Below are 24,238 nucleotides of genomic sequence, written 5' to 3' on the forward strand. Positions count from 1 at the left end.
CGTTTTAAATGCAAATTAGCATTGGAAAAAAATCCCTGATTTTTATCTTCATTTATCTTCTTATATTATTAATTTGCTTTAATATTTTTGTAGGGAGATTAATAACAGGAACCACAGAAGAGATATTTCAGTTAGGACAGGTGACCGATGTGGCTCTGTTGATAGGTAGGAGTGGCGAGGGAATTGTTGCCATTTTTCCCCCCTACTGTTTTGTCATTAATTATTCTACTTTTATTGTTGTGTATTAGGTACGGGAGCTCAAGCTGTTGATGTTTGGCCCGGTCCTGATGATATACGACGCTGGAGTTGGAGCCAATACAAGAAATACGTCACTACCAGTTTGGATAGTTTCAAACCCAAAGTTAGCGAATTGGCTTTACGTATCTACAATGCTTCTTTGCCTGTTGGTAAGGAATTTTTTTCCCTGTTAGGGAATTTCTTGCAGATAAGTGAGAGTATCTACACTAGTTGCTAAGGAATTTTTTTCTGTTATGGAATTTCGTATAGATAAGTAGTGGAGATGTATACAATGCTTCTTTGCCTGGTGGTAAGGAATTTTTTCCCTATTAGGGAATTTCTTGAAAATAAGTGAGAGTATCTATAAGCTTCTTTGCTAGTTGGTAAGGAATTTTTTTCCCTGTTAGGGAATTTCTTGCAGATAAGTGAGAGTATCTACACTAGTTGCTAAGGAATTTTTTCTGTTATGGAATTTCGTATAGATAAGTAGTGGAGATGTATACAATGCTTCTTTGCCTGGTGGTAAGGAATTTTTTCCCTATTAGGGAATTTGTTGAAAATAAGTGAGAGTATCTATAAGCTTCTTTGCTAGTTGGTAAGGAATTTTTTTCCCTGTTAGGGAATTTCTTGCAGATAAGTGAGAGTATCTACACTAGTTGCTAAGGAATTTTTTCTGTTATGGAATTTCGTATAGATAAGTAGTGGAGATGTATACAATGCTTCTTTGCCTGGTGGTAAGGAATTTTTTCCCTATTAGGGAATTTGTTGAAAATAAGTGAGAGTATCTATAAGCTTCTTTGCTAGTTGGTAAGGAATTTTTTTCCCTGTTAGGGAATTTCTTGCAGATAAGTGAGAGTATCTACACTAGTTGCTAAGGAATTTTTTCTGTTATGGAATTTCGTATAGATAAGTAGTGGAGATGTATACAATGCTTCTTTGCCTGGTGGTAAGGAATTTTTTCCCTATTAGGGAATTTCTTGAAAATAAGTGAGAGTATCTATAAGCTTCTTTGCTAGTTGGTAAGGAATTTTTTTCCCTGTTAGGGAATTTCTTGCAGATAAGTGAGAGTATCTACACTAGTTGCTAAGGAATTTTTTCTGTTATGGAATTTCGTATAGATAAGTAGTGGAGATGTATACAATGCTTCTTTGCCTGGTGGTAAGGAATTTTTTCCCTATTAGGGAATTTGTTGAAAATAAGTGAGAGTATCTATAAGCTTCTTTGCTAGTTGGTAAGGAATTTTTTTCCCTGTTAGGGAATTTCTTGCAGATAAGTGAGAGTATCTACACTAGTTGCTAAGGAATTTTTTCTGTTATGGAATTTCGTATAGATAAGTAGTGGAGATGTATACAATGCTTCTTTGCCTGGTGGTAAGGAATTTTTTCCCTATTAGGGAATTTGTTGAAAATAAGTGAGAGTATCTATAAGCTTCTTTGCTAGTTGGTAAGGAATTTTTTTCCCTGTTAGGGAATTTCTTGCAGATAAGTGAGAGTATCTACACTAGTTGCTAAGGAATTTTTTCTGTTATGGAATTTCGTATAGATAAGTAGTGGAGATGTATACAATGCTTCTTTGCCTGGTGGTAAGGAATTTTTTCCCTATTAGGGAATTTGTTGAAAATAAGTGAGAGTATCTATAAGCTTCTTTGCTAGTTGGTAAGGAATTTTTTTCCCTGTTAGGGAATTTCTTGCAGATAAGTGAGAGTATCTACACTAGTTGCTAAGGAATTTTTTCTGTTATGGAATTTCGTATAGATAAGTAGTGGAGATGTATACAATGCTTCTTTGCCTGGTGGTAAGGAATTTTTTCCCTATTAGGGAATTTGTTGAAAATAAGTGAGAGTATCTATAAGCTTCTTTGCTAGTTGGTAAGGAATTTTTTTCCCTGTTAGGGAATTTCTTGCAGATAAGTGAGAGTATCTACACTAGTTGCTAAGGAATTTTTTCTGTTATGGAATTTCGTATAGATAAGTAGTGGAGATGTATACAATGCTTCTTTGCCTGGTGGTAAGGAATTTTTTCCCTATTAGGGAATTTGTTGAAAATAAGTGAGAGTATCTATAAGCTTCTTTGCTAGTTGGTAAGGAATTTTTTTCCCTGTTAGGGAATTTCTTGCAGATAAGTGAGAGTATCTACACTAGTTGCTAAGGAATTTTTTCTGTTATGGAATTTCGTATAGATAAGTAGTGGAGATGTATACAATGCTTCTTTGCCTGGTGGTAAGGAATTTTTTCCCTATTAGGGAATTTGTTGAAAATAAGTGAGAGTATCTATAAGCTTCTTTGCTAGTTGGTAAGGAATTTTTTTCCCTGTTAGGGAATTTCTTGCAGATAAGTGAGAGTATCTACACTAGTTGCTAAGGAATTTTTTCTGTTATGGAATTTCGTATAGATAAGTAGTGGAGATGTATACAATGCTTCTTTGCCTGGTGGTAAGGAATTTTTTCCCTATTAGGGAATTTCTTGAAAATAAGTGAGAGTATCTATAAGCTTCTTTGCTAGTTGGTAAGGAATTTTTTTCCCTGTTAGGGAATTTCTTGCAGATAAGTGAGAGTATCTACACTAGTTGCTAAGGAATTTTTTCTGTTATGGAATTTCGTATAGATAAGTAGTGGAGATGTATACAATGCTTCTTTGCCTGGTGGTAAGGAATTTTTTCCCTATTAGGGAATTTCTTGAAAATAAGTGAGAGTATCTATAAGCTTCTTTGCTAGTTGGTAAGGAATTTTTTTCCCTGTTAGGGAATTTCTTGCAGATAAGTGAGAGTATCTACACTAGTTGCTAAGGAATTTTTTCTGTTATGGAATTTCGTATAGATAAGTAGTGGAGATGTATACAATGCTTCTTTGCCTGCTGGTAAGGAATTTTTTCCCTATTAGGGAATTTGTTGAAAATAAGTGAGAGTATCTATAAGCTTCTTTGCTAGTTGGTAAGGAATTTTTTTCCCTGTTAGGGAATTTCTTGCAGATAAGTGAGAGTATCTACACTAGTTGCTAAGGAATTTTTTCTGTTATGGAATTTCGTATAGATAAGTAGTGGAGATGTATACAATGCTTCTTTGCCTGGTGGTAAGGAATTTTTTCCCTATTAGGGAATTTGTTGAAAATAAGTGAGAGTATCTATAAGCTTCTTTGCTAGTTGGTAAGGAATTTTTTTCCCTGTTAGGGAATTTCTTGCAGATAAGTGAGAGTATCTACACTAGTTGCTAAGGAATTTTTTTCTGTTATGGAATTTCGTATAGATAAGTAGTGGAGATGTATACAATGCTTCTTTGCCTGGTGGTAAGGAATTTTTTCCCTATTAGGGAATTTCTTGAAAATAAGTGAGAGTATCTATAAGCTTCTTTGCTAGTTGGTAAGGAATTTTTTTCCCTGTTAGGGAATTTCTTGCAGATAAGTGAGAGTATCTACACTAGTTGCTAAGGAATTTTTTCTGTTATGGAATTTCGTATAGATAAGTAGTGGAGATGTATACAATGCTTCTTTGCCTGGTGGTAAGGAATTTTTTCCCTATTAGGGAATTTTTTGAAAATAAGTGAGAGTATCTATAAGCTTCTTTGCTAGTTGGTAAGGAATTTTTTTCCCTGTTAGGGAATTTCTTGCAGATAAGTGAGAGTATCTACACTAGTTGCTAAGGAATTTTTTTCTGTTATGGAATTTCGTATAGATAAGTAGTGGAGATGTATACAATGCTTCTTTGCCTGGTGGTAAGGAATTTTTTCCCTATTAGGGAATTTTTTGAAAATAAGTGAGAGTATCTATAAGCTTCTTTGCTAGTTGGTAAGGGATCTTTTTTCCCTGTTAGGGAATTTCTTGCAGATAAGTGAGAGTATCTACACTAGTTGCTAAGGAATTTTTTTCTGTTATGGAATTTCGTATAGATAAGTAGTGGAGATGTATACAATGCTTCTTTGCCTGGTGGTAAGGAATTTTTTCCCTATTAGGGAATTTTTTGAAAATAAGTGAGAGTATCTATAAGCTTCTTTGCTAGTTGGTAAGGGATCTTTTTTCCCTGTTAGGGAATTTCTTGCAGATAAGTGAGAGTATCTACACTAGTTGCTAAGGAATTTTTTTCTGTTATGGAATTTCGTATAGATAAGTAGTGGAGATGTATACAATGCTTCTTTGCCTGGTGGTAAGGAATTTTTTCCTTATTAGGGAATTTCTTGCAGATAAGTGAGAGTATCTATAAGCTTCTTTTCTAGTTGGTAAGGGATTTTTTCTGTTAGAAAATTTCTTGCCGGTAAGTGAGAGTATCTAAACTACTTGTTAAAGAATTTTTCCTGTTATTGAATTTCTTGTAGATAAGTGGAGGTGCGCATTATACGTCATCTGTTAAAAAAATAATATTAATGGTCGAGTCTTCGATTCTTGAAGTTTATTCGATAATTTATACTTAAGACGTAAAAACATCGTTAATAAAAATATAATTTTTAATAATTTCTTAATTTCGTCTTATTTAAATTTAAAACCGTAATTTATTTCATTTTAAAGTGTTTTTATATTAAATTTTTTACAGTTTGTAACTGTATACAAGAAAGTGCGCATTATACACGGTTAGTCGTCGATGATAACGATTTTTCTGCTCTATAATTTTATATTAAGATTTTTCTTAACTTCTGTATTTGAAAATATAATTCTGGTAACAAAATTACGCATAAAATTCTTTAAAATAAATTAAAATACTGGAGTTTTCTATTGACCTATAAATTATAACAGCCTTTTTTTTATGTAATAGCTCAGCTTAACGTCTTAATCCTCATCTTACAGCATCACTTCTCCTAAGCATCAGTGACGTGGAGGGAGAGTTGTACACAAACCATTAGGACAAAATGGCACACTTTTTGACCTTTGGTGTTTTGGGAAATTTTAACGAAATTGGCCATATCTTTCGAACGGTACAATACATTGTTTTGATTTATTTCATCAACAATTACACCCTTACGACCAGCGAATTTTCCAATGGGGAATTTGGCTGATAACGGGAGATTTACACGCAGAATTTTTCGATTATTTATAAAAATTATTTTAATTATATTATATTTTAACAATTTTGTTCGAAATTTTAATAATTTTTCATATATTTTAACAAATTATATAGCGAGTTGAGAGCGGAAGATTCGGTTGTAAAAATTCGTTTTTATAATTTAATAATGGAGTATTTTATTATTAAGAATGCAACAAATTAAGTAAAATTTCGAAATTTATGAGTGTTTTTAATCATTAAATTCATGTAAAAAAGCTCATAAAGTCTGCGTATTTACAAAAAAATAGCGCAGTTTATTGGATAGACATATGCGCGCATTATACACGGTTTTACTTAAAAAATCATTATTATTAATGATTTAAAAAGTATATTTTTAAGTTTTAACTTAAGTTAACTCTTTAAACAATATATTTGAAGAAAATTTTCGTATTTTTATTTAAATTTTAAAAAATTATAATATTTTTCTTTTAATTTTTAACTTGGTGCAAATGACCTTATCATATAGAAACTAGTTGTAATTTTTGAAATTTTTATGCAATAACGGTTATAAAAACTGTTATTTTTACATAATAAATTGAAAAATTATGTATAGAATGTTAATTTTATAAAAGACACAACAAAAAAATTTAATAAAGCATCCAAAACTGTAATAAAAAAAATTCATATTCTAACCATTACACTCCCGGTTATCCTATAAAAATTCTCAATGTTTAACACTTTATTTATGAATAAAATGAGTTAAAACCGTTATTTTTTTATGTAACAAACTAAAAATTTGTTATTTAAAATATTAAGTTTCTTAAAAACTTCTCAAAAATTTAATAAATTTCCTAAAAATTTCAGTTATTATAGTGCAAACTATTGAATTTAAGAAGGGATCACACTGTAATTTTCGCAGCAGGAATTATAAAAAAATGTACAAAAAACACAAAATTTATTAAAATTTCAATAAAATACAAATGTTATTAAAATTAAAACATTTTAAACTGTAAATTTAATAAAGAAAACTGCAGTATTTTTTAGTAGAAAGCGTAGAAAATTGTAAATATTTCCATCACTTGTAGGTAATTCGTAAAAGCTGGTATCACGAGTTAACAAAAGGTTGTGTGTATTTTTTCTTTTTTTTAAAACAGAAATTCCCGTCACGCCCGAGTATGTTTACACAACTATGGTGTCAGACGTGAGGCAAACATGCCCAGTCAATGAACTAAGTGAATTGTTGGCAGGTTGCCTGACTTCACCAGTTTATCGTTACGTTATCTCCTCCAAACCATCCAAACCGGTAAGATTTTCGCATACGTGACCATATTAATTAATGAATTTCACGAGATTCTTGTGTTTTCCAGGCGAGAATATACGATTACAATGCAATTTATAGTTTCCATCTATGGGACGTGGTGTCGTTCTTTGACAAACAGGAATTCTTCGTGGGTACCACTTCAAGAGAAGACGTTGCATTCCGCGATTCGTTGCAGCAGGTGGTCTCGAATTTTGTCAGATCTTCCGGCACTTCCACGGGAATTTCGGGGTGGTCCAAATTTCCTAAAAGTGTGGCCGTCATCTCCGATAACATCACAATACAGCTGAATTATTCCAAGATGAAATGCAAGTTCTGGAAAAATCATGGATTCCACGTCTACACGTGGGTTAGTTAGAAGAATGGAAGAGGAGCATAAGGGAGAGAGAGAGAGAGAGAGAGAAAATGGGATTATTATGTAATTTATGGTGAATTTTTGGAGTCTGTCCACATTTTAAATCAAAGATTTATGTAAATCTGAAAGCAGAAAAAAACCCGAAATCTGGAACGAACTTGCATGGTTTGATACTTTTAATTTTTTACTCTTGCATACAAATTCCATCCATTTCTTTCAACGTGGAACTGTGCAGTTGGAACTGGATTAATTCTTCAAATAAAACGCACAATTAATAGTATTGTCTTAGTACATTTGTATACAAGAAAAGAGCGTAAGTATTGTTTAAGAATTCAGTTTAGATCTTTAAATTTCTTCATTATAAACTATGGAATTATATATCCATATATGGAACAAATTTCAACATCATCTTTGTATTTGTTTTAATTGTGAAACAAAACAATTTTAAGATTCTAAATGTGAAAAAAAAAACAAATGAATTTCTCATCGACAATCAACATCTTTCATTTATTATCATTATCTCGAATGTTAATTTATTATTACTATTGTGCTATTATGATATCAAAAGTAATAAAAAAAATCTATATATAAATAAATAAAATTTGTGTTGCTTTATTCTTATTTTTGAATGTTTTTGGTGGTTGAGTTTTTTAGAATTTTCTAGTTGAGCAGTTTCGTACTTTGAAATTCTCACTTGAAGCAGTTTCTGGTATGTAGATTCATGTAAATCCTCACTTGAAGCAGTTTCACGTATGAAGATTTATATGAATCCTCACTTGAAGCAGTTTCTGGTATGAAGATTCATGTAAATCCTCACTTGAAGCAGTTTCTTGTATGAAGATTTATATGAAGTACTTTCTTGTCATGATCTTTACATAAAGATTCATGTAAACTTGCAGCAGTTCGGAATGACGTTTCTTGTATGAGAATTTATGGAAATCGTTACTTCAAGCAGTTTGATGTTATGTTTCTTGCATAAAAATTCGTGTTAAGTAATTATTTTTGTTAATCTCAATTAAAATTTTTTAAAGACTATTACTTGAATAAACAAACGGAAATCCCCTTATTTTCGAGGATTTCTACGTTGGATTACGTTCAAATCCAAAGTTTAAATTACCAAAAATAATCAGAGTACAGTCAAACCTCGGTTTTCGAACTTAATACGTTCCTAAAAGTTGTTCGAAAACCGAAACAAATTTTCCCATAAGGGACAATATAAAATGGATTAATCCTTTCCCCACCCCCAAAATGAAAACCTTTTTCTTAGCTGTATTTCGTGCATAAAAATTCATACAAACGCAATGTAATGTTATATTAATAAAGTTTTTTATTATTTAATTTAACTAACGCGTATTTAAACACGAGTTCTTAGATGCCATTTATATTACGCGAATGTCAGTCAATTAACGCAATTTTTATCAATTAATTCGATTTAAATTCGTCAGCGGCGTGTACCGGAAAACGGAAGTAGTATCTTTCCCACATGCGCATCGAAATCTAATTTAAATTCTAACGTCATCGACAATCCGCGTCGTGACGTGTAATGACGCGGGCGATCACGGCCCCACTAACTTCCGAATCGGTGGTCCGGTCGCTAGTTGGTCGTAGCTTGTTCGAAAACCGAGTTATTGTACGGAAACCAAAATTCCGATTTGTTCGAAAAGTGAGTCGTTCGAAAGCCGAGGTTTGACTGTTTTCCAAAATGGGTTCGATTATAACGATCCAGAGAAAATAGACGTTGCATATGGGCCTAATTTTAATCGCTCGTTCAATGAAGGGAGGGTAAAAAGGCCCCAATGTGACTTAATGCTTATATTTGTAAAGTATGGTGATTATCTCACCAGAGAATAAGGCCTGTAAGTAATAGTTTGAATTCAATATGGACTAAGAACTTAGGGATAATGTCACCTATGGTGCCAAAATGGCGGCTCGTCTCTGATTCAAGGAAACAGAAGAAAGAAAACAGTGGGGATTCACGTTCTAACCTAACCTAACCTATTCTAATAATTTGGTTGGTAATAATTATGGTAATTTATTAGAAGTTTTTAATACATAAAACTAGTAAAATTGGAGGTACCCTAAAGGAAACTAGTCTGATTTCTGCTCTGCAAACAACAGGTTAGTGTTAAAATTAATAATTTAAACTACTTCAACGGGAATAAAATAATTAACGTAAAGTATCATTCGGGTGTTTCGGAAGTTTAGGTGAAATGTCAAAGTTAAAGAGAGAAAAGGAACCTTTTCTGTACATCATTGTAATCCTTATAAATTTCCTTAATGCAAATACTCTTTATACATATTTCGCATCGTAAAGAACGTTATTTAAGTTAAATTTCACATTTAAAAAAGGCAAAATCTGTATCAATTCTTAATTTCTAATACGAATTTCACGCTGTGAAAACGTTGTTTTTTTTTCTTTTTCTTTTTATAAGGTAAAATTCCGTATTTTAAGGAGCTTCTCTCAAGCTGTATTTCGTTAGAATTTCATTTAAATTTCTTAATTTAAACACGTTTCCTACTGTAAGAAATGTTAATTAAGTAACATTTCGCATTAAAACAGTGGAAAATTATGCAAATTCTTAAGTTTTCGAGTGAATTTCACGCTAGAAAACGTTGTTCAACCTTCTAACAAAGAAAATTCTTATGAAAATTTCATACGTTAAAGGAATATTCATGCAAATTCCTTAATTAAAATGGTAGCAAGGCTGTATTAATCTAACTGATAAGTTAAAGTCAAAAATTTCACAAATTATTATTAAAAAAATCATAAAAGCAAGCACAGAAAATTATTATTTTTAATTGTTTAAATTATTTAATACACTAAAATTACATTTAAAATGATTAAACTCGATTTTTAAGCTACATAACTATATTATTTCTCAACAGGTGGGCCGCGAACTATTAATTGAAAATCACTTCAATTTTAAAACGACTGTATTAATTATCAACTAGTAGATCGCGATTTACCAGTTGTGAATATCTGCTAGAAAGATAATGGAATGTTGTTAACGGTATTGTGTGTATTTTTTTTCCTTGTTTAAAAGAAAAAACACTACTTAATTATTTAAAAAGACAAAAAAATCGATAGTTAGATACATTAGCATTCCATAAAAGACAATTTAAAAATTATTCTTTGCTTCTAGGCAATAAATAATATATGATTTGTACAGTTAAATGCTTCTAATCATCGATTAAACTCAGATAATGAACAAATAAATAGAACAAAAAATAAGGGGGGAGGAATTACTCCGCTTCTAAAATCGGTTGAAGGACCTTAGGATCGCCATTTTGCATTTTTTTGCCCTTTATCCATCTTCCTTTCTTCAAAAAATCTGTAATAAAACATTAAAAAAATTTAATTTTTACAAATTTTAAAAGTGTAAAGGGTGGCCGAAAGTCGGCTTACCGATATATTAAATGTACTTTAAAGGTTAAGGTTAATGTTACCTATGGTTCCAAAATGGCGGCTCGTTTCTGATTACAGCAAATAGAAGAAAGGAAACAGTTAGGTTAGGTTAGAACGTGCGTCCCCACTGTTTCCTTTCTTCTGTTTGCTGGAATCAGAGACGAGCCGCCATTTTGGAACCATAGGTAACATTAATCAAGGTTAAGAACGATCGAAACCGGTTCGAAACGGTTGACTTATTAGCTACATTCAGAAGCGAAAATGTCTCGGATGAACGAATTTGGGCCACCCTTTATACAGCATTGTTTTATTTTAAAACCGTATTAAGGTGTAATTCGAGTATACTCACTCGCAAAGGCTGGTAACTTTGATCTGTAATTCTCTCTTGAACAACGTATGGTGAAGGAATAAATACATCAGACCGAATATTGTAGAAAAAGTAGCTATATCCGAGGAATGTCTGTTTACGAGTGAATTTCGTTAACAATATTCCACCAAGGAAACTTCCGACACCTCTTCCTGTAAGGAAAAACAAACGTCATCCATCATCCTTACAAATATCCTTTATTATTTCTATGCATAAAAGATGATAACTCGAATCTTGTTAAGTACCGATGCAGCAGCAGCATTCGATGGCGATTTTGGGATCCAACGGAGGTCGTGTGCAACACTTTACTACCGTTTCTTAGGGGGATGTGACAGATGCGTGTAAATGCCCATCTTCTGTGTTGAAGTTTTGTGTGTTGTCGTTGAATATTACGCATTGATGATGTGGCGAATTTATTACCTAGTGTTATAACTTTCGATCTATATTCTAATGACGCGTGTTTAGTACTTAGCACTGATGATTATTGTTGTGATTCGTGTCGATTTTCGTGTGTTACACATTAACTAAAAGGGCGTGAAAGATTTAAATGAGATTCTGTGAATGTTAACTCGGTAAGTAAGTGGAATGTGCTTTAAAAGGTCGCGTGCTAAATGCTAAAAGTATAATAATACTAATAGGACAGAGCTGGGCGGAAGAAAACTTTAATTGTTCTATCTAAGACAATAGGACGTATACAAAACGAAGCTGTATTAGCGTTAATATAGCACTAGCAAAACGAGTGCTATACGAAAGGGTACAATAATTGATGCTGTAAGTTTATTAGAAATAATACAGCACTAGACAATGAAGACTGTAAGTAGTCTTAGTAGTGCTGAAGTATTAATATAGCTCAAATTCTACGTTATATTATTAATAATTGCCGAAGATTCTTGTAAGGAAAGTACAAAATATTTTAAAACTTAATACATTAACACTACTCTTTGGTGGTAGTGTTAATACAGTATATACTCCGATACGTGTGTACATCGGGGTTTTGAGAAGTATTGAATTAATTTAATATTCTACTGTATTGAGTTAATCTACACTGTAGATTTAAAAAAAATAGTAAATTAAAACTAATTAAATGTAATACTAAAAGAAAATAGGGCTTTAAAATAAGGTATAATAAGGAAATTTAAGGATTATTCGAATATTTTAAGGATATAAGTGGCTTTATGTTGAGCGCATTTGTGATAAACTTTCCAAAAATCGAGTCTAAAGTAAACCCCAACCAATCCCTATTTTTTATGGGTTGTTTAAGGTTAAATATGCTTAAATATACCATTTAGCATCATTATATTAATTAAAATAATAAAATAAACTCGCTAAAAGTCATCGATAAAGTTATCCGATGTACAAGATAATATCGCTATAATATTCCTATTTGTCTTGCTACATCTGTTAATTATAATTAATAATAGCATAAATTATAACCAAATTTCGTGCCGTTAAATTAATCAGGAGGCATTTATTTAACTCGTCACCCTCAAATTATTTAATATTATCCGTAAATTTTCCGTTAATTATATTAAATATTCTGTTTAATAAATAAAATAAGACGATTGGCTTATACATTCGTTTCGAAATAGCGTCTCTGTACGAGCGGAACCAACCGCTTCGCTCCTTTACTTATCTCTTGGCCACGGTCGGGCGACATGTAATACCTTGTCCGCTATCTGGTGACTGTATTACTTATTCCCACCCGACAGTGGATTTTGTCTTCGACTATAAACAGTGCTCGAGCTGTCACGCAGCATAAGACCTTTGCACTTAGCTTTTTAGGACGTACGTCCCGTAGTGTCTCCGGTCCTTCCTCCGTACCCGTCGACCGACGAACTTCATTCTATCTTTATGTTCTTACTATGCCATGCTCCGCTCCGTCCGTTTTCTTCCCACCGCTTCTGTAGTCGTTTCCTCTCTATCTGATTGTCACTCTACTCGTTTGTCTGTTTATACAGTACATCCGTTTGTCTGATTGTTAGCCATTTATCTAGATATTAATCTGTTCGTGAAAAGCGTATGTTTGTCTGTCTAATTATCTGCTCTGTTTACGTTTGTATCTCGTGTATATCTGGCTGTTTCTCTTAAACCTGTTTGTCAATCTATTCGGTTTGTTTGTCTGTCTGTGGTTTGTCTGCGTATCCGTTTGTCCGGTTATCTGTCAATTCGCTCTGTTTGTTTGTGTGTCTGCTTCTTACATCCATTTATCTGTTTTTCGATTGTCCGTCAGCCTGTCTGTTAACTGATTAATGATTGTTCTTGATCGCACTAATACATTTATCACGACTAGTTTAATAAAACAGGTTCCTAAAAATGTCCGCCATTTAAAGGTGGCCGTTATTACAGGTTCGACGTTATATAAATTTAGTAAAAGTTCATCGTCCTTTAAGAACAAATATATATATTATAGAAGGTAATGGTATGTGTCGGATGTGATAAAGTATGACAGACACACAGCACAGACCAATTGAGAGTAAGAATGAAAAATAACTATATCTTGTAAGGCTCGAGGCCAGTGTGTGTGTGTGTTGTGTGTGTGTGTGTGGTGTGTGCTTATTCTATTTGTCTTAGACTTTTTCAATTGTCCTCCCCTGTATCGTGAGGAGCATTCTGATAACATCTTTTCCTATTTTATCCTTTTATATATCGAGCTTTCTCCCTACTTTATTAGTATTTTTAACACTATTTATAAGGTTAATTTACATTGAAGAAGTAAAAGTAATTGAAATTAAAATTAATTTTTAAATAAATATTTACTGAATTAAGTGGTTTTTACTAAGATTTAATTGTTATTCAATAGAAGGAGGGTTTACGAGGAGTCACAAAATCCTTATCTAAAGCCATTAAATCCTTAAATAAATCAGTTTGTAAACTGTTGATCGTCATTAAAATTATATGCAATTAAAATCTTTAATGTCTTCTTTAAAAATTTAATTTTGTGGTAATTTTCGTTGCACTTTTTATCCACGGAAGAAGTTCTTAAGTGGAGCGACACACCGACACTGGTTTTCCTTAATTAATTAACCTTCCAACTCCCACTTGTTATATACAAAAATGGAACCCACGCATCAGTTAACTTGTTATGTAATCCCACGGACGTTTAACTCTGTTTATATAACGTTTATTTTATTTATTTATTTAATTTAGGAAGTGCTGTAGAATGAACACTGACCTCTAAATTGTCGAAATTTTAAGCGAATTGACGTTGAAATCTTATCGCGTTTGGAGGGAATTTTATACTAATTTATGTAAATCTAATCCCTTAAATCCTTAATTTAATAATATATTAATAATTTGAGATTTAAATTAATAAAATTCTATACGACTTAACTTGTAATTAATCCGTCACAAGTGGAGTTCTCAATCAATACCGTGTGTGCCACGTGCCAATTTTCTCAACGTTTTGATGCTTAATCGATACGATTTTTCATTCTTTACAAATGATTATTTGATTTTACTGCTCGTTATCTAGGAATTGTTAATTATGGTTAATACAGTATCCTTTATAACAGTGTCATAAATTCATGTTTAATCTATCATCATCAACCCCCTCTTCATCCCACGAGATGCAGTTCTATGCCTGTTGTTGCCTAATATCGAGTTAGGAAGAGGGCAAACAACGCAATCACAATATAAAAACACATAAAGTTACATAAACCCTTTTTAACGTATAAAATTTGATACGAAAGCTTTACTCACCTACACAAAAGTGCACGATGTTTAAGGAGTATTGCATGGGCAGTCTGGATTTAAAGGAAACGATGTTTTGTCCGAATGCCACAACACCGATCCACATGACACTCATGGTAAAAGTTTCCATAGCTTCGAACGGAAGGACCCACCAAGGATTATGAACAAACGACACACCAGAATGAGCGCTATGGCATAGAACAGCTATGCAAACACGATGATATTCGCTCTCTTCCGATGTCCATGTACCATGTTCTTGGATATAATTCAACGCAATGGTCAACTACAGACACGATTTCGGACCAAACTCTGCAGTTATCCCTAGATCAGTCAGTTTGCTCGCGCCCAATTTCCGTCGTAGTACCATCTGAAGAAAAGTTTCCATTTTACGCCTACCCACTCCCGTACTCTAACACCAGTACCAGAACCACTAAAGTATTTCATTATCTCGACGGTGCAGAGCTTTGGCAGCATTGCTTCTCGTTAACCAATTGTATCGGCCGAACCCATCTTTGTGTGATATTTTTAAAGGCAGGAAAAATAATACGCAACACGTAAACAACACAATGAGATCGTAAATACAAACAGCAGGCAAGTAGTTAGTTGTGGAAGTGTCGGTGCTGAAGTAATCGATCAAAACACCAGCCAGAGGAGATACGCTGGCCAGTCCTACGGCACTCCACAAATGCGTTCTCCCATATGCACCATAAAAGTCGTTAGTGCCCGTTAGAATGAGGGCATCTAACAGAAAAACAGCGGTAGTGATACACAAGTCCCCAAAGGTCCTCATACCTAAGTAAGCCCAAAAAGTAAGTTGGATATTACCCAAAGTATCTGTGCATGGAATGGGAAAAATCTCTTTTTCGTCTTGTATAAATGATAATTGACATCTCATGTAGCAATTTTTAGGAACCGGCCTGCAGTAGATGTTGTTGTAAGTTCTATCAGACACGAAGATGGGTGGACTGGGATGAAATTGGCAAACTTTCATTCTTTGAGGTGGCAAATCTTCGTCGTACTCCAGGAAATCCGTTGTTTTCATATTTTTCAATTCTTCCGTCTTCCATTCGGTGAAGTAGGTCTTAAAATTTAGAGAAACGTTCCCCTTAAGTAGAGGGTTGTACACAGAACACAGATTACCCTCGTTGCTCTCGAAGCAGATGTGCAACGGGTAGGGTACATCAGCCACTCTAGAATTGGAACACATGTAACGACATTTAGAAAGTCGAAACATGACCAGATCGTCGTTGCCTAATTTGGCATCCACGCAATTCTCCCAGTTGCTGCACTTTTCCAGATATATGGATGAGGTGCAATCGAATTGCTTCAGGGGTTCGCGTGGCACCCTTATGACTCGAGGGACGAAGAGCAGGCTCGTGTAGAAGATTGTCGACATAAAAATCATTACGATTATTAACAATTTGTAGTTTGCTCGACGATCCGCAACAGGTCCAATGATTAAAGGTCCTAAAATGCTGATAAAGGAGGATGCGGTAATGATGTTGGCCGTCTCTTTAAATGTGAATCCTTTATCACGCATTTGGGGTCCTAAGTACGGTGTCAGCGACGTAATGGCTGGAAAATAATATAAATTTAACTTAATTCTAAGGTAATTAAATGTAGAAATTTTGTAGTTTTATTCTGCAATTTTAATTAATAAATTAATTTAATTTAAATTCTAAATTTCATTTAAAAGAATTCAATAAAATCAATAAATATTTACAAATGAGAAAGAAATGAAATTAAAAGAAAAATTCATTTAAATTGATGTGAAAATTGAAGATAGTTAAGAAAATTAAATTAATAAAAATATTTATATGAAATTTGAAGGCAATAAAAGGAAATTAATTAAAATTTACATAAATCTATAAAACACAAGAAATTAAATAGAATTAATATTATTGTTATTGTTAGAGCCAGGGTAGGGCCAAGAAGGGGATGAGGAAGAGGAGAAAAGATCCCATCAAAAAGACTTGTTTACGAGGAGTGATATCTGCATTTATAATGAAATAAGCACGTTACCTTCAAATTCGTAGATGCAGCAAGAAATACAGAACTTTTAAATTTGAAATACAATAATTGAATAAGAATTAACTCGGGAACTCGTAGAAGTAAATACATAATAATCGAAAATACAAAAAGGAAAAACGTGAAACGTAATACAATTCTATAGTAGAAGATAGAAAACAATGAAGCTTCCAGTAACAAAATAAAAACTTGCAACATCCAACGTCTTACAAAGAGAAGAAGAGAAAATTACAAAGAAAATTAAAGAAATATACAAAGTAAAATTACAATAGAGACAGACAGAATTACAATAGAGACAGACAGAATTACAATAGAGACAGACAGAATTACAATATAATTACAATTGAGACAGACAGAATTACAATAGAGACAGACAGAATTACAATAGAGACAGACAAAATTACAATAGAAACATGACAAAAAAATTACAAAAGAAACACACAATATTACAAAGAAAGAAAATTAAAATCAAAGTAAAAAAATTATGGAAAACAGAAAAAAACAAAATACAGTAGAGCGTCGATAAGTGGAACCAATTGGGGACTGGGGTCCTTCCAGTTAATGATTTGTTCCAGTTTCCGACTTGTACGAAAAAATACATTAACCTGTCCGATGTTCAAATTTTTCTCCGTTGCGTGTCGCTTCGTGTTGAATTTTCGTCGATTTTAAGCCTAACGAAAATTTTTATAATAATCATCGAGGCTATCGTATCGTTAAAAATTATTTCTGCATTTTGTACAAACAAAATAAATATATTAAAGAATATAAAAAACATGAAAATTATACTTTAGAAGTAAATTTAGTATCAAAAACATTCGATTCAGCACGACACAGTCCGACTGAAAATCGTTCCACTTACCGACGTTCCACTTATCGACGCTCTACTGTATTTGAATACAATAAAATTAAGCTACGACCCCGAAAAAAGTACTAATACATAATACTGTAGTTATAAATACACAAAAAGTAACGGCTCGAGCATAATGATAAAATGGGACAGTATAGTTCAGAACAGAATAAGACAAAACTTGTGAAACGTAGCCAATAACAATATGTCAACCACAATTCCATTGTGGTTTTAGAACTGGTGCGGTGTTAACAAATGTTTTTAAAGCATTCTTTGTCGAAATTACATCTTTAGTATCAGAGGGTCAACTAAATCCTTCTTTTATGGCGTTTCGTATCACAGTTATTGAATAAAGTACACTCAAAAATAAAGTGTCCAGTATATTGGTTATACGTTATTACAGCAGAGGACGTTAGTCTGTCAATCCGAATCCACGTAAGTTTTTCTTAAAATTGCCTGGCCATGGAGATTCTTCTTAATAAAGAAATCTCCAGTTTGGGAGTAAAATTAAAAAGTTAGATAGTCATTTGATACTTTAATGTATGTACATAAAAGTGTACATACATTAAATGTATTTAAAAGTATAAAGGGACGTAGAATGTAGTTAGAAAAAAGGATTGTTTTTATTTATTTATTTGTCATGCTTTTAAGTAGTTTTAAGAAAGAATGGATGATGAGTTAGGAATATTTTGGGGCATTGTACACGAGTTTTCGCATCAACTTTTCAAATGAGTACAAATGACTATCTTAACACATTCTCTAGTTTTAAAATGCATCACTACATTATTCTAGTCCAAGACAAATGTCTCATCTCTCCAAATGTCCACAAATTGAATAATTATTTAAATTACTCCCTCCTCTTCTTTTTTTTCTCTTTTAAATGTTATCCTCCTTTTAAACCGCGCGAATAATTTACAACGAATAATAAATTTCTGTCAACTAAGAATTTTACACCCTATACAGATTATGAACTTTATAATATTTTTAAAATATTATTAAATTGTAAAGTTTAATTTTATTTAAAATATTTAGAAGTGCGTTTTCGAAAATTGGGTTAAAATTCGCTCTTTTTTTGTGTATGTATTGTGTAGAAATATGGGGATAATTCCTACATTAATGCCCGAATAATATGGCGAAATTTTGGTGGATGCTAATGCCTGAAAATGCCAAAAATACGACGAATAATTTAAATAATACTGCCCAGAAGTGCCTTAAGGTGAAAATAGCTTGATATTAATACCTAAAATGCTAAAATATATGGTGAAAATAGCCTGATATTAATACCTAAAATGCTAAAATATATGGTGAAAATAGCTTGATATTAATACCTAAAATGCTAAAATATATGGTGAAAATAGCTTGATATTAATACCTAAAATGCTAAAATATATGGTGAAAATAGCTTGATATTAATACCTAAAATGCTAAAATATATGGTGAAAATAGCTTGATATTAATACCTAAAATGCTAAAATATATGGTGAAAATAGCTTGATATTAATACCTAAAATGCTAAAATATATGGTGAAAATAGCTTGATATTAATACCTAAAATGCTAAAATATATGGTGAAAATAGCTTGATATTAATACCTAAAATGCTAAAATATATGGTGAAAATAGCTTGATATTAATACCTAAAATGCTAAAATATATGGTGAAAATAGCTTGATATTAATACCTAAAATGCTAAAATATATGGTGAAAATAGCTTGATATTAATACCTAAAATGCTAAAATATATGGTGAAAATAGCTTGATATTAATACCTAAAATGCTAAAATATATGGTGAAAATAGCTTGATATTAATACCTAAAATGCTAAAATATATGGTGAAAATAGCTTGATATTAATACCTAAAATGCTAAAATATATGGTGAAAATAGCTTGATATTAATACCTAAAATGCTAAAATATATGGTGAAAATAGCTTGATATTAATACCTAAAATGCTAAAATATATGGTGAAAATAGCTTGATATTAATACCTAAAATGCTAAAATATATGGTGAAAATAGCCTGATATTAATACCTAAAAAATAAAATGCTAAAGCTTAGATATTAACGCCAAAAGTATTATTAAAATCCTAAAAATGCCTAAAAAATAACCATTAATGCTTATAATTATTGCCTAGAAACACTATAAATATACGTCTAGGCATTAATATATCATAATATAAAAATATTTATTTAAAAAAAAACATCAAAAATACATTTAAATATAGAAACTATCACTTAAAAATGATTAATTTTCATAATTTTTTTAAACTTTCAAACATAATGGTCATAAAGAGCAGAAGAGAGGAATACGACCACTTTAAATATATATTTTTTAAGCATTTATTTATGTATATTAATTAAAAATATATAAAGAAATATGATAAATTAAAGTGGATATCTTCTTGTTTTCTGCTCTTTATCATCATTATGGTTGATTATAATGAATTATGATACTTGTAAATATCCATTTATGTAATGAAATGTCAAATACTGTGTAATGTAAAGGTAGAAAATTGCTTCTCCTAACTTAAAAATATAATAATAACAATAAATAAATTATAAAAAAAATTATTTTTTAAGCGAAGAGTTTTTCTTAAAGAGAATTAATTAAATTGAGAATTAAATAAGCACGTTATATAAAAAATACATTTATAAATTTACCTGCATTAACAGCAATTAATGTCAGAGGAATGAAAAATCTTTGTTTCTGATGCAAACTGGTAAAGCTCTTCATTGTTTAATCTATAAAATATTATTAAAAATTTAAAAATAAATAAATAAATAAATTTACTTCTTAAATTAATTAAAATGACGTAAAAAAATTTTATTTAAATATATTATAAAAAAAAAAAAACAATTTCCATTCAAACACAGCTGCTACCATCTGTCGTAATAATTTAATACTAAAAACATTTATGATTTATAAATACGGTAAAACCTGTGTAAACCGTGCGAGTCCGGTTTACACAGGTTCCGTTTTAAACAGGTTTTACTGTATGTTTTAATATTATAATAAAGAAATAAATCTTGATTTTTAATCAAAAATTAATTAAATTAATTGTGTAAATACAATTTTATTTACTTAATGATTAATTAAATAAATTTAATTATAAATTGATATAATAATAAATAAATAAAAACAATTTAAATTATTTATTTTGAAAAATAAAACAATTTAAAGATAAATAAATTAACCTTTTAAATAAAAGAAAATAGTTAAAAAAAAAATTAGATTTGAATTAAAATCTTTAAATATAAATTAATTGTAATTAAGTTTAGAATTTTATAACAGAATTAATTTAGTTAAAAATTAATTGAAGTTAATTAATAATAATAATAATAATTTAAAACATTAAATGAATTTAATTGTTTTTTTTTAAAACATTTTAAACATATTTAAAATGTTTAAATATTTATTCTGTATTTAAATTTTAATTCTTTTGTTCTATAAAAATAAAATAAAATAAAATTTAATTTAATTTTATAAAGGGAGGAAGTTTTCAATTAAACATTCCAGGAAGAATTATATATTTATGTTATGAATGATGATCATCTCCTATAGAAGCATGCATTACTATAATTACCATTTATCATCCTTTCTACTTGAGTATAAAAATAAAAGTTTATATATTTATTTATCTATAGGCAAACCTTATAATTGTGTAATTTTATTTAATTATTATTTAGCTATTGAATTATCAATCTTCCCAACTGGGATTTTTACAGTCTCTAAATGCCAGTTTAGTAATGAAGATGATAAGAATAAAAAGAATTAACCCACAGAGATGATTGATTAAACTTAATTTTATTGTTTTTAATTACAAAATACTGTAATTTTTTTCTCTATATATATATATATTTATGTTTTAAAACTGTTTGTTTTATATTTAAATTAATTTTTCGCCTGTTTAAAAAGGGTAGAGAGCGAAGGGGGAGAATTGGCATTTTTTGATTGCTTTTCCATGAGAATTAATTAATATATTTTCGAAATATAAAACGTGATTTATATACATTTCTTTATGTGCAGCTGATGTTAGGAAGTTCTAAGAAAACAGGTGAATCATGTACATGCTACACTTCATTAATTCAAATCATGCTTAGAAACAGCTGTGCAATTATATGTGTCTATGTAAAGGGCATATTTTGATACTGTATCTGTTCAAAATCAACTCTTTTTTTTTACATTTTAAATGTATAAAAACTAAGTTTAAAATCCATTAAATTTTAATATAATTAATTAAATTTAGACTGATATTTTTTTCATACAGATTAATAAAAAAAAAATTAAATAACCTGTCAAAATACAGAATAGAAATCAAAAATATATTTTTATTATAATATTGATAAATATATTATATATATATATATATTATATATATATATATATATTAATCATTTATTTTCTGATCTATAAATATTCCATTTTAAATAAATTGCCATTTAACTTAGAAATTCCATTAAAATAATAAAAATATGGAAATAAATCAAATAGATATATCTATATATAAACATTATAAAATGGCATTTAAATGTTGGAGATTTTTTACTTTTGTAAGACAGAGTAAATGCATTTTCCTAAATAAAATTTCAAATTAATTGAGCAATTTTCTGTATTTTTTTTTTATTTTTTAAAGATATAAACATTATAATGTGTATAAAATTATAAAGTTTATATCATTTTTTCTCATTTGATTATTATAATATTCAATCATTTTCTTCTTCCAATTTATTCAAAGTAGTGATACTTTTCTGCTTCTCGGATTTCAAGTGAAAAAGTATACGCAGGAACAAAAAAAATAAAATAAAATAATATATATTTTACTAAATTAAATCCTAATAAAATTAATTTTTTAAATGTTAAATGCATAAAAATAATTAATTAAAAGATATTTTGGATTTCAATTTTTCTAAAATTTCCAGTTAAAAAAATTCAATTTCATGTTTAAAAAAAAAAAAAATTGCAATTTTTAATTGTAATTTATTTTTTAAATTATTAATTTATATTTATTAATAAAACTAATTTTAATTAGTAATTAATGTAGTAATTACTTTTTTTTATGACTAAAAAGGTAAAATATTTGCTAATTACAATTAATTTACTTTGTTAAAAAATTATGTAGAAATTTATAAAATTAATTCTCTAACGGTAACGTTACATAATGTTATAATTGTACACATTATTTAGTAATTTATTAATTAGAATTAATATAATTTCTAAGTTAGAACCTGTGTTTAATATGCATTAATACTCGCAACTAAAGTACAGTACTTATACATACGGCAACGTAATACGACTCGGGGCCTCCAACAGAAGGCCTCTTTTGTTATTTAGTATATGAGGAGGGCTTCGTGTTTTACAGGTTACGGCCGTAACCGATGTTGTGGTTACGTATAAACCACCTCTTTAAGTGGGACCATTTTGGGAGGTTTTACTATATTATACAAATATACAGATGGACGAAGGGGAACACTTTTAAAGCGATTAAAAGTTACAAAACGGGTGTTTTAAAGTATGAAAACTTTAATTAAAATTTATAGTAATTTGAGAGACTGGAAAATATTATTAAATTCTCTCAACTCTTAAAAATAGACTGGAATAAATCTAAATAACTGTTAAGAGTAAATTAACATTTTATACATTTACGGTAACATTTTTCTTAATTAAAGAGAATTTTGCTTGCTTTACAATTTATTAAACGGAATGTAGCGTAAGTAACACACGCCTAAACGTTGGAAATATTCCAATATCAATTTAAACTTGGCTTACCTCGTGTAACATCGAACTCTTGGTAAATATAAAAGATTTTTCTAAGTATAAACCCCCGAGTTGATTCAGTAAGTAACGTCCTTGGCCCGTACAATAAGGAACTGAGCGTTAGTAATTACGAACTTCTCCATATTATAGCTGCATAACCGCAACTCCAAAACGTTAACTGTTATGTCCTTCACTTTACCAAACTCACCGCAACTCATGACGCAACTGACAATGGAGCTACCCCTCCTCTATTTACAATAATAATTAGGAACGAGCGGGTTTGTTTCTTTTTACACAACGTGGCCATTTTTTTTCTTTCTTTTGATTTATAGTGGTGAAATTACACGTGTGTAGCCACTTTACCACTTCCTAAATTCGTTTGTCGCGCGGGAAGGGAAGTAGATTTTTTTCCTCTTTTCGTCTCCTTCCCCCCTTTCTTCTTCTTCTTCTTCCTGTTAAACGAAGATCTATCGTTTCGTTCGTTCAACTCCCTCTTACAAAGACTGTCAACAAATTAAGGCAGTTAATATATCTAAACGGTATCCTTTGATCTCTAGGAGTAGCTTAGGAAAAAAATTATATATATATATAGAAAAAATGAATAATAAAAAGTTAATATAATAAAGAAATAAAAGGAGACAAATTGGTGTGATTTTTTATCAAATATATTTCCGTCTTTACCTGATAAAAGCTTAATAATGATGGACGATTCTTCTGCTAATTTAATGAGATCTATTTTCCTGTGTTTTTTTAGGTAGGTAGGCCACTCTCGTCACGAATAAAACCCACTTACATTCTGAGTAACTACTCTTGATTAACATGCTCATGGTTCAAACCATGCTGTTTTTCTGTGTGTGTGTTTTTTTACTCTTAATTCTTTTAAGTTATAAAAGAACCGGGATGAAATGTATATTTTAAGGCCTATAACGTATTTCGTACTTTATAAATTAAGTTTTTGTTTTAATTTAGGGCTATAAATTCTAATACAACCCATAAAGTCATTGGATGAAGACATTGAGGTGGATCTCTGATAAGATGGGGTTATAGCCTTAATTTTTAATTTAAGCCTGTGTTATATATTATAACCTTCTCTATGCGGTTCCTAAAGAGGTAGGATTATCTCTACGGTTAGGTTATAATTTAGTAGGGCTGGAAGGCTCGTGGTTCTTAGCTAATATAACAGGCCTTGTGTTGATCTATGACACGTTTACAAGCAATTTTCCTGTATTGTATCGTGTTATATACGAAGTTCCGAAGACGTACAACTTTGAA

At 30.5% G+C, this 24,238-nt stretch overlaps 2 protein-coding genes across 2 annotated transcripts in view; one reads left to right on the forward strand and one right to left on the reverse strand.

The window, feature by feature from the left end:
• The window catches only part of LOC136986800 (para-nitrobenzyl esterase-like), a 55,787-nt gene extending 48,290 nt beyond the window's left edge, over nt 1–7,497 (forward strand). Inside the window, exons 5-8 of the mRNA XM_067284414.1 lie at nt 94–165; nt 249–407; nt 6,355–6,503; nt 6,568–7,497. Coding sequence (XP_067140515.1) covers nt 94–165; nt 249–407; nt 6,355–6,503; nt 6,568–6,876 — 689 coding nt within the window. The 3' untranslated portion in view covers nt 6,877–7,497. The remainder of the gene's footprint in view (nt 1–93; nt 166–248; nt 408–6,354; nt 6,504–6,567) is intronic.
• Nucleotides 7,498–9,654: 2,157 nt separating this feature from the next.
• LOC136986801 (uncharacterized) lies at nt 9,655–23,273 on the reverse strand. Its single transcript, XM_067284415.1, has 6 exons — nt 22,979–23,273; nt 19,873–19,953; nt 14,790–15,911; nt 14,346–14,591; nt 10,629–10,798; nt 9,655–10,205 (listed from the first exon to the last, which is right to left on the reverse strand). The coding sequence occupies exons 2-6, from the start codon at nt 19,943–19,945 to the stop codon at nt 10,197–10,199; spliced, it is 1,620 nt and encodes a 539-aa protein (XP_067140516.1). The 5' UTR covers nt 19,946–19,953; nt 22,979–23,273; the 3' UTR covers nt 9,655–10,196.
• Between the last annotated feature and the right edge of the window lie 965 nt (nt 23,274–24,238).

This window comes from Centruroides vittatus, unplaced genomic scaffold, assembly GCF_030686945.1.
Source record: "Centruroides vittatus isolate TY-2023 unplaced genomic scaffold, ASM3068694v2 scaffold_1172, whole genome shotgun sequence".
In the NCBI taxonomy this organism is placed as follows: Eukaryota; Metazoa; Arthropoda; class Arachnida; order Scorpiones; family Buthidae; genus Centruroides; species Centruroides vittatus.

Coding starts and splice junctions, on each gene's coding strand:
- LOC136986801 (XM_067284415.1), bottom strand. CDS start 19,945: ATGAAGAGCTTTACCAGTTTGCATCAGAAACAAAGATTTTTCATTCCT. Junction 15,912..19,872: donor ATTAATTGCTGTTAATGCAG/GTAAATTTATAA, acceptor ATTATTTTCCAG/CCATTACGTCGCTGACACCG. Junction 10,799..14,345: donor CATCGTGCACTTTTGTGTAG/GTGAGTAAAGCT, acceptor TTTTCCTTACAG/GAAGAGGTGTCGGAAGTTTC.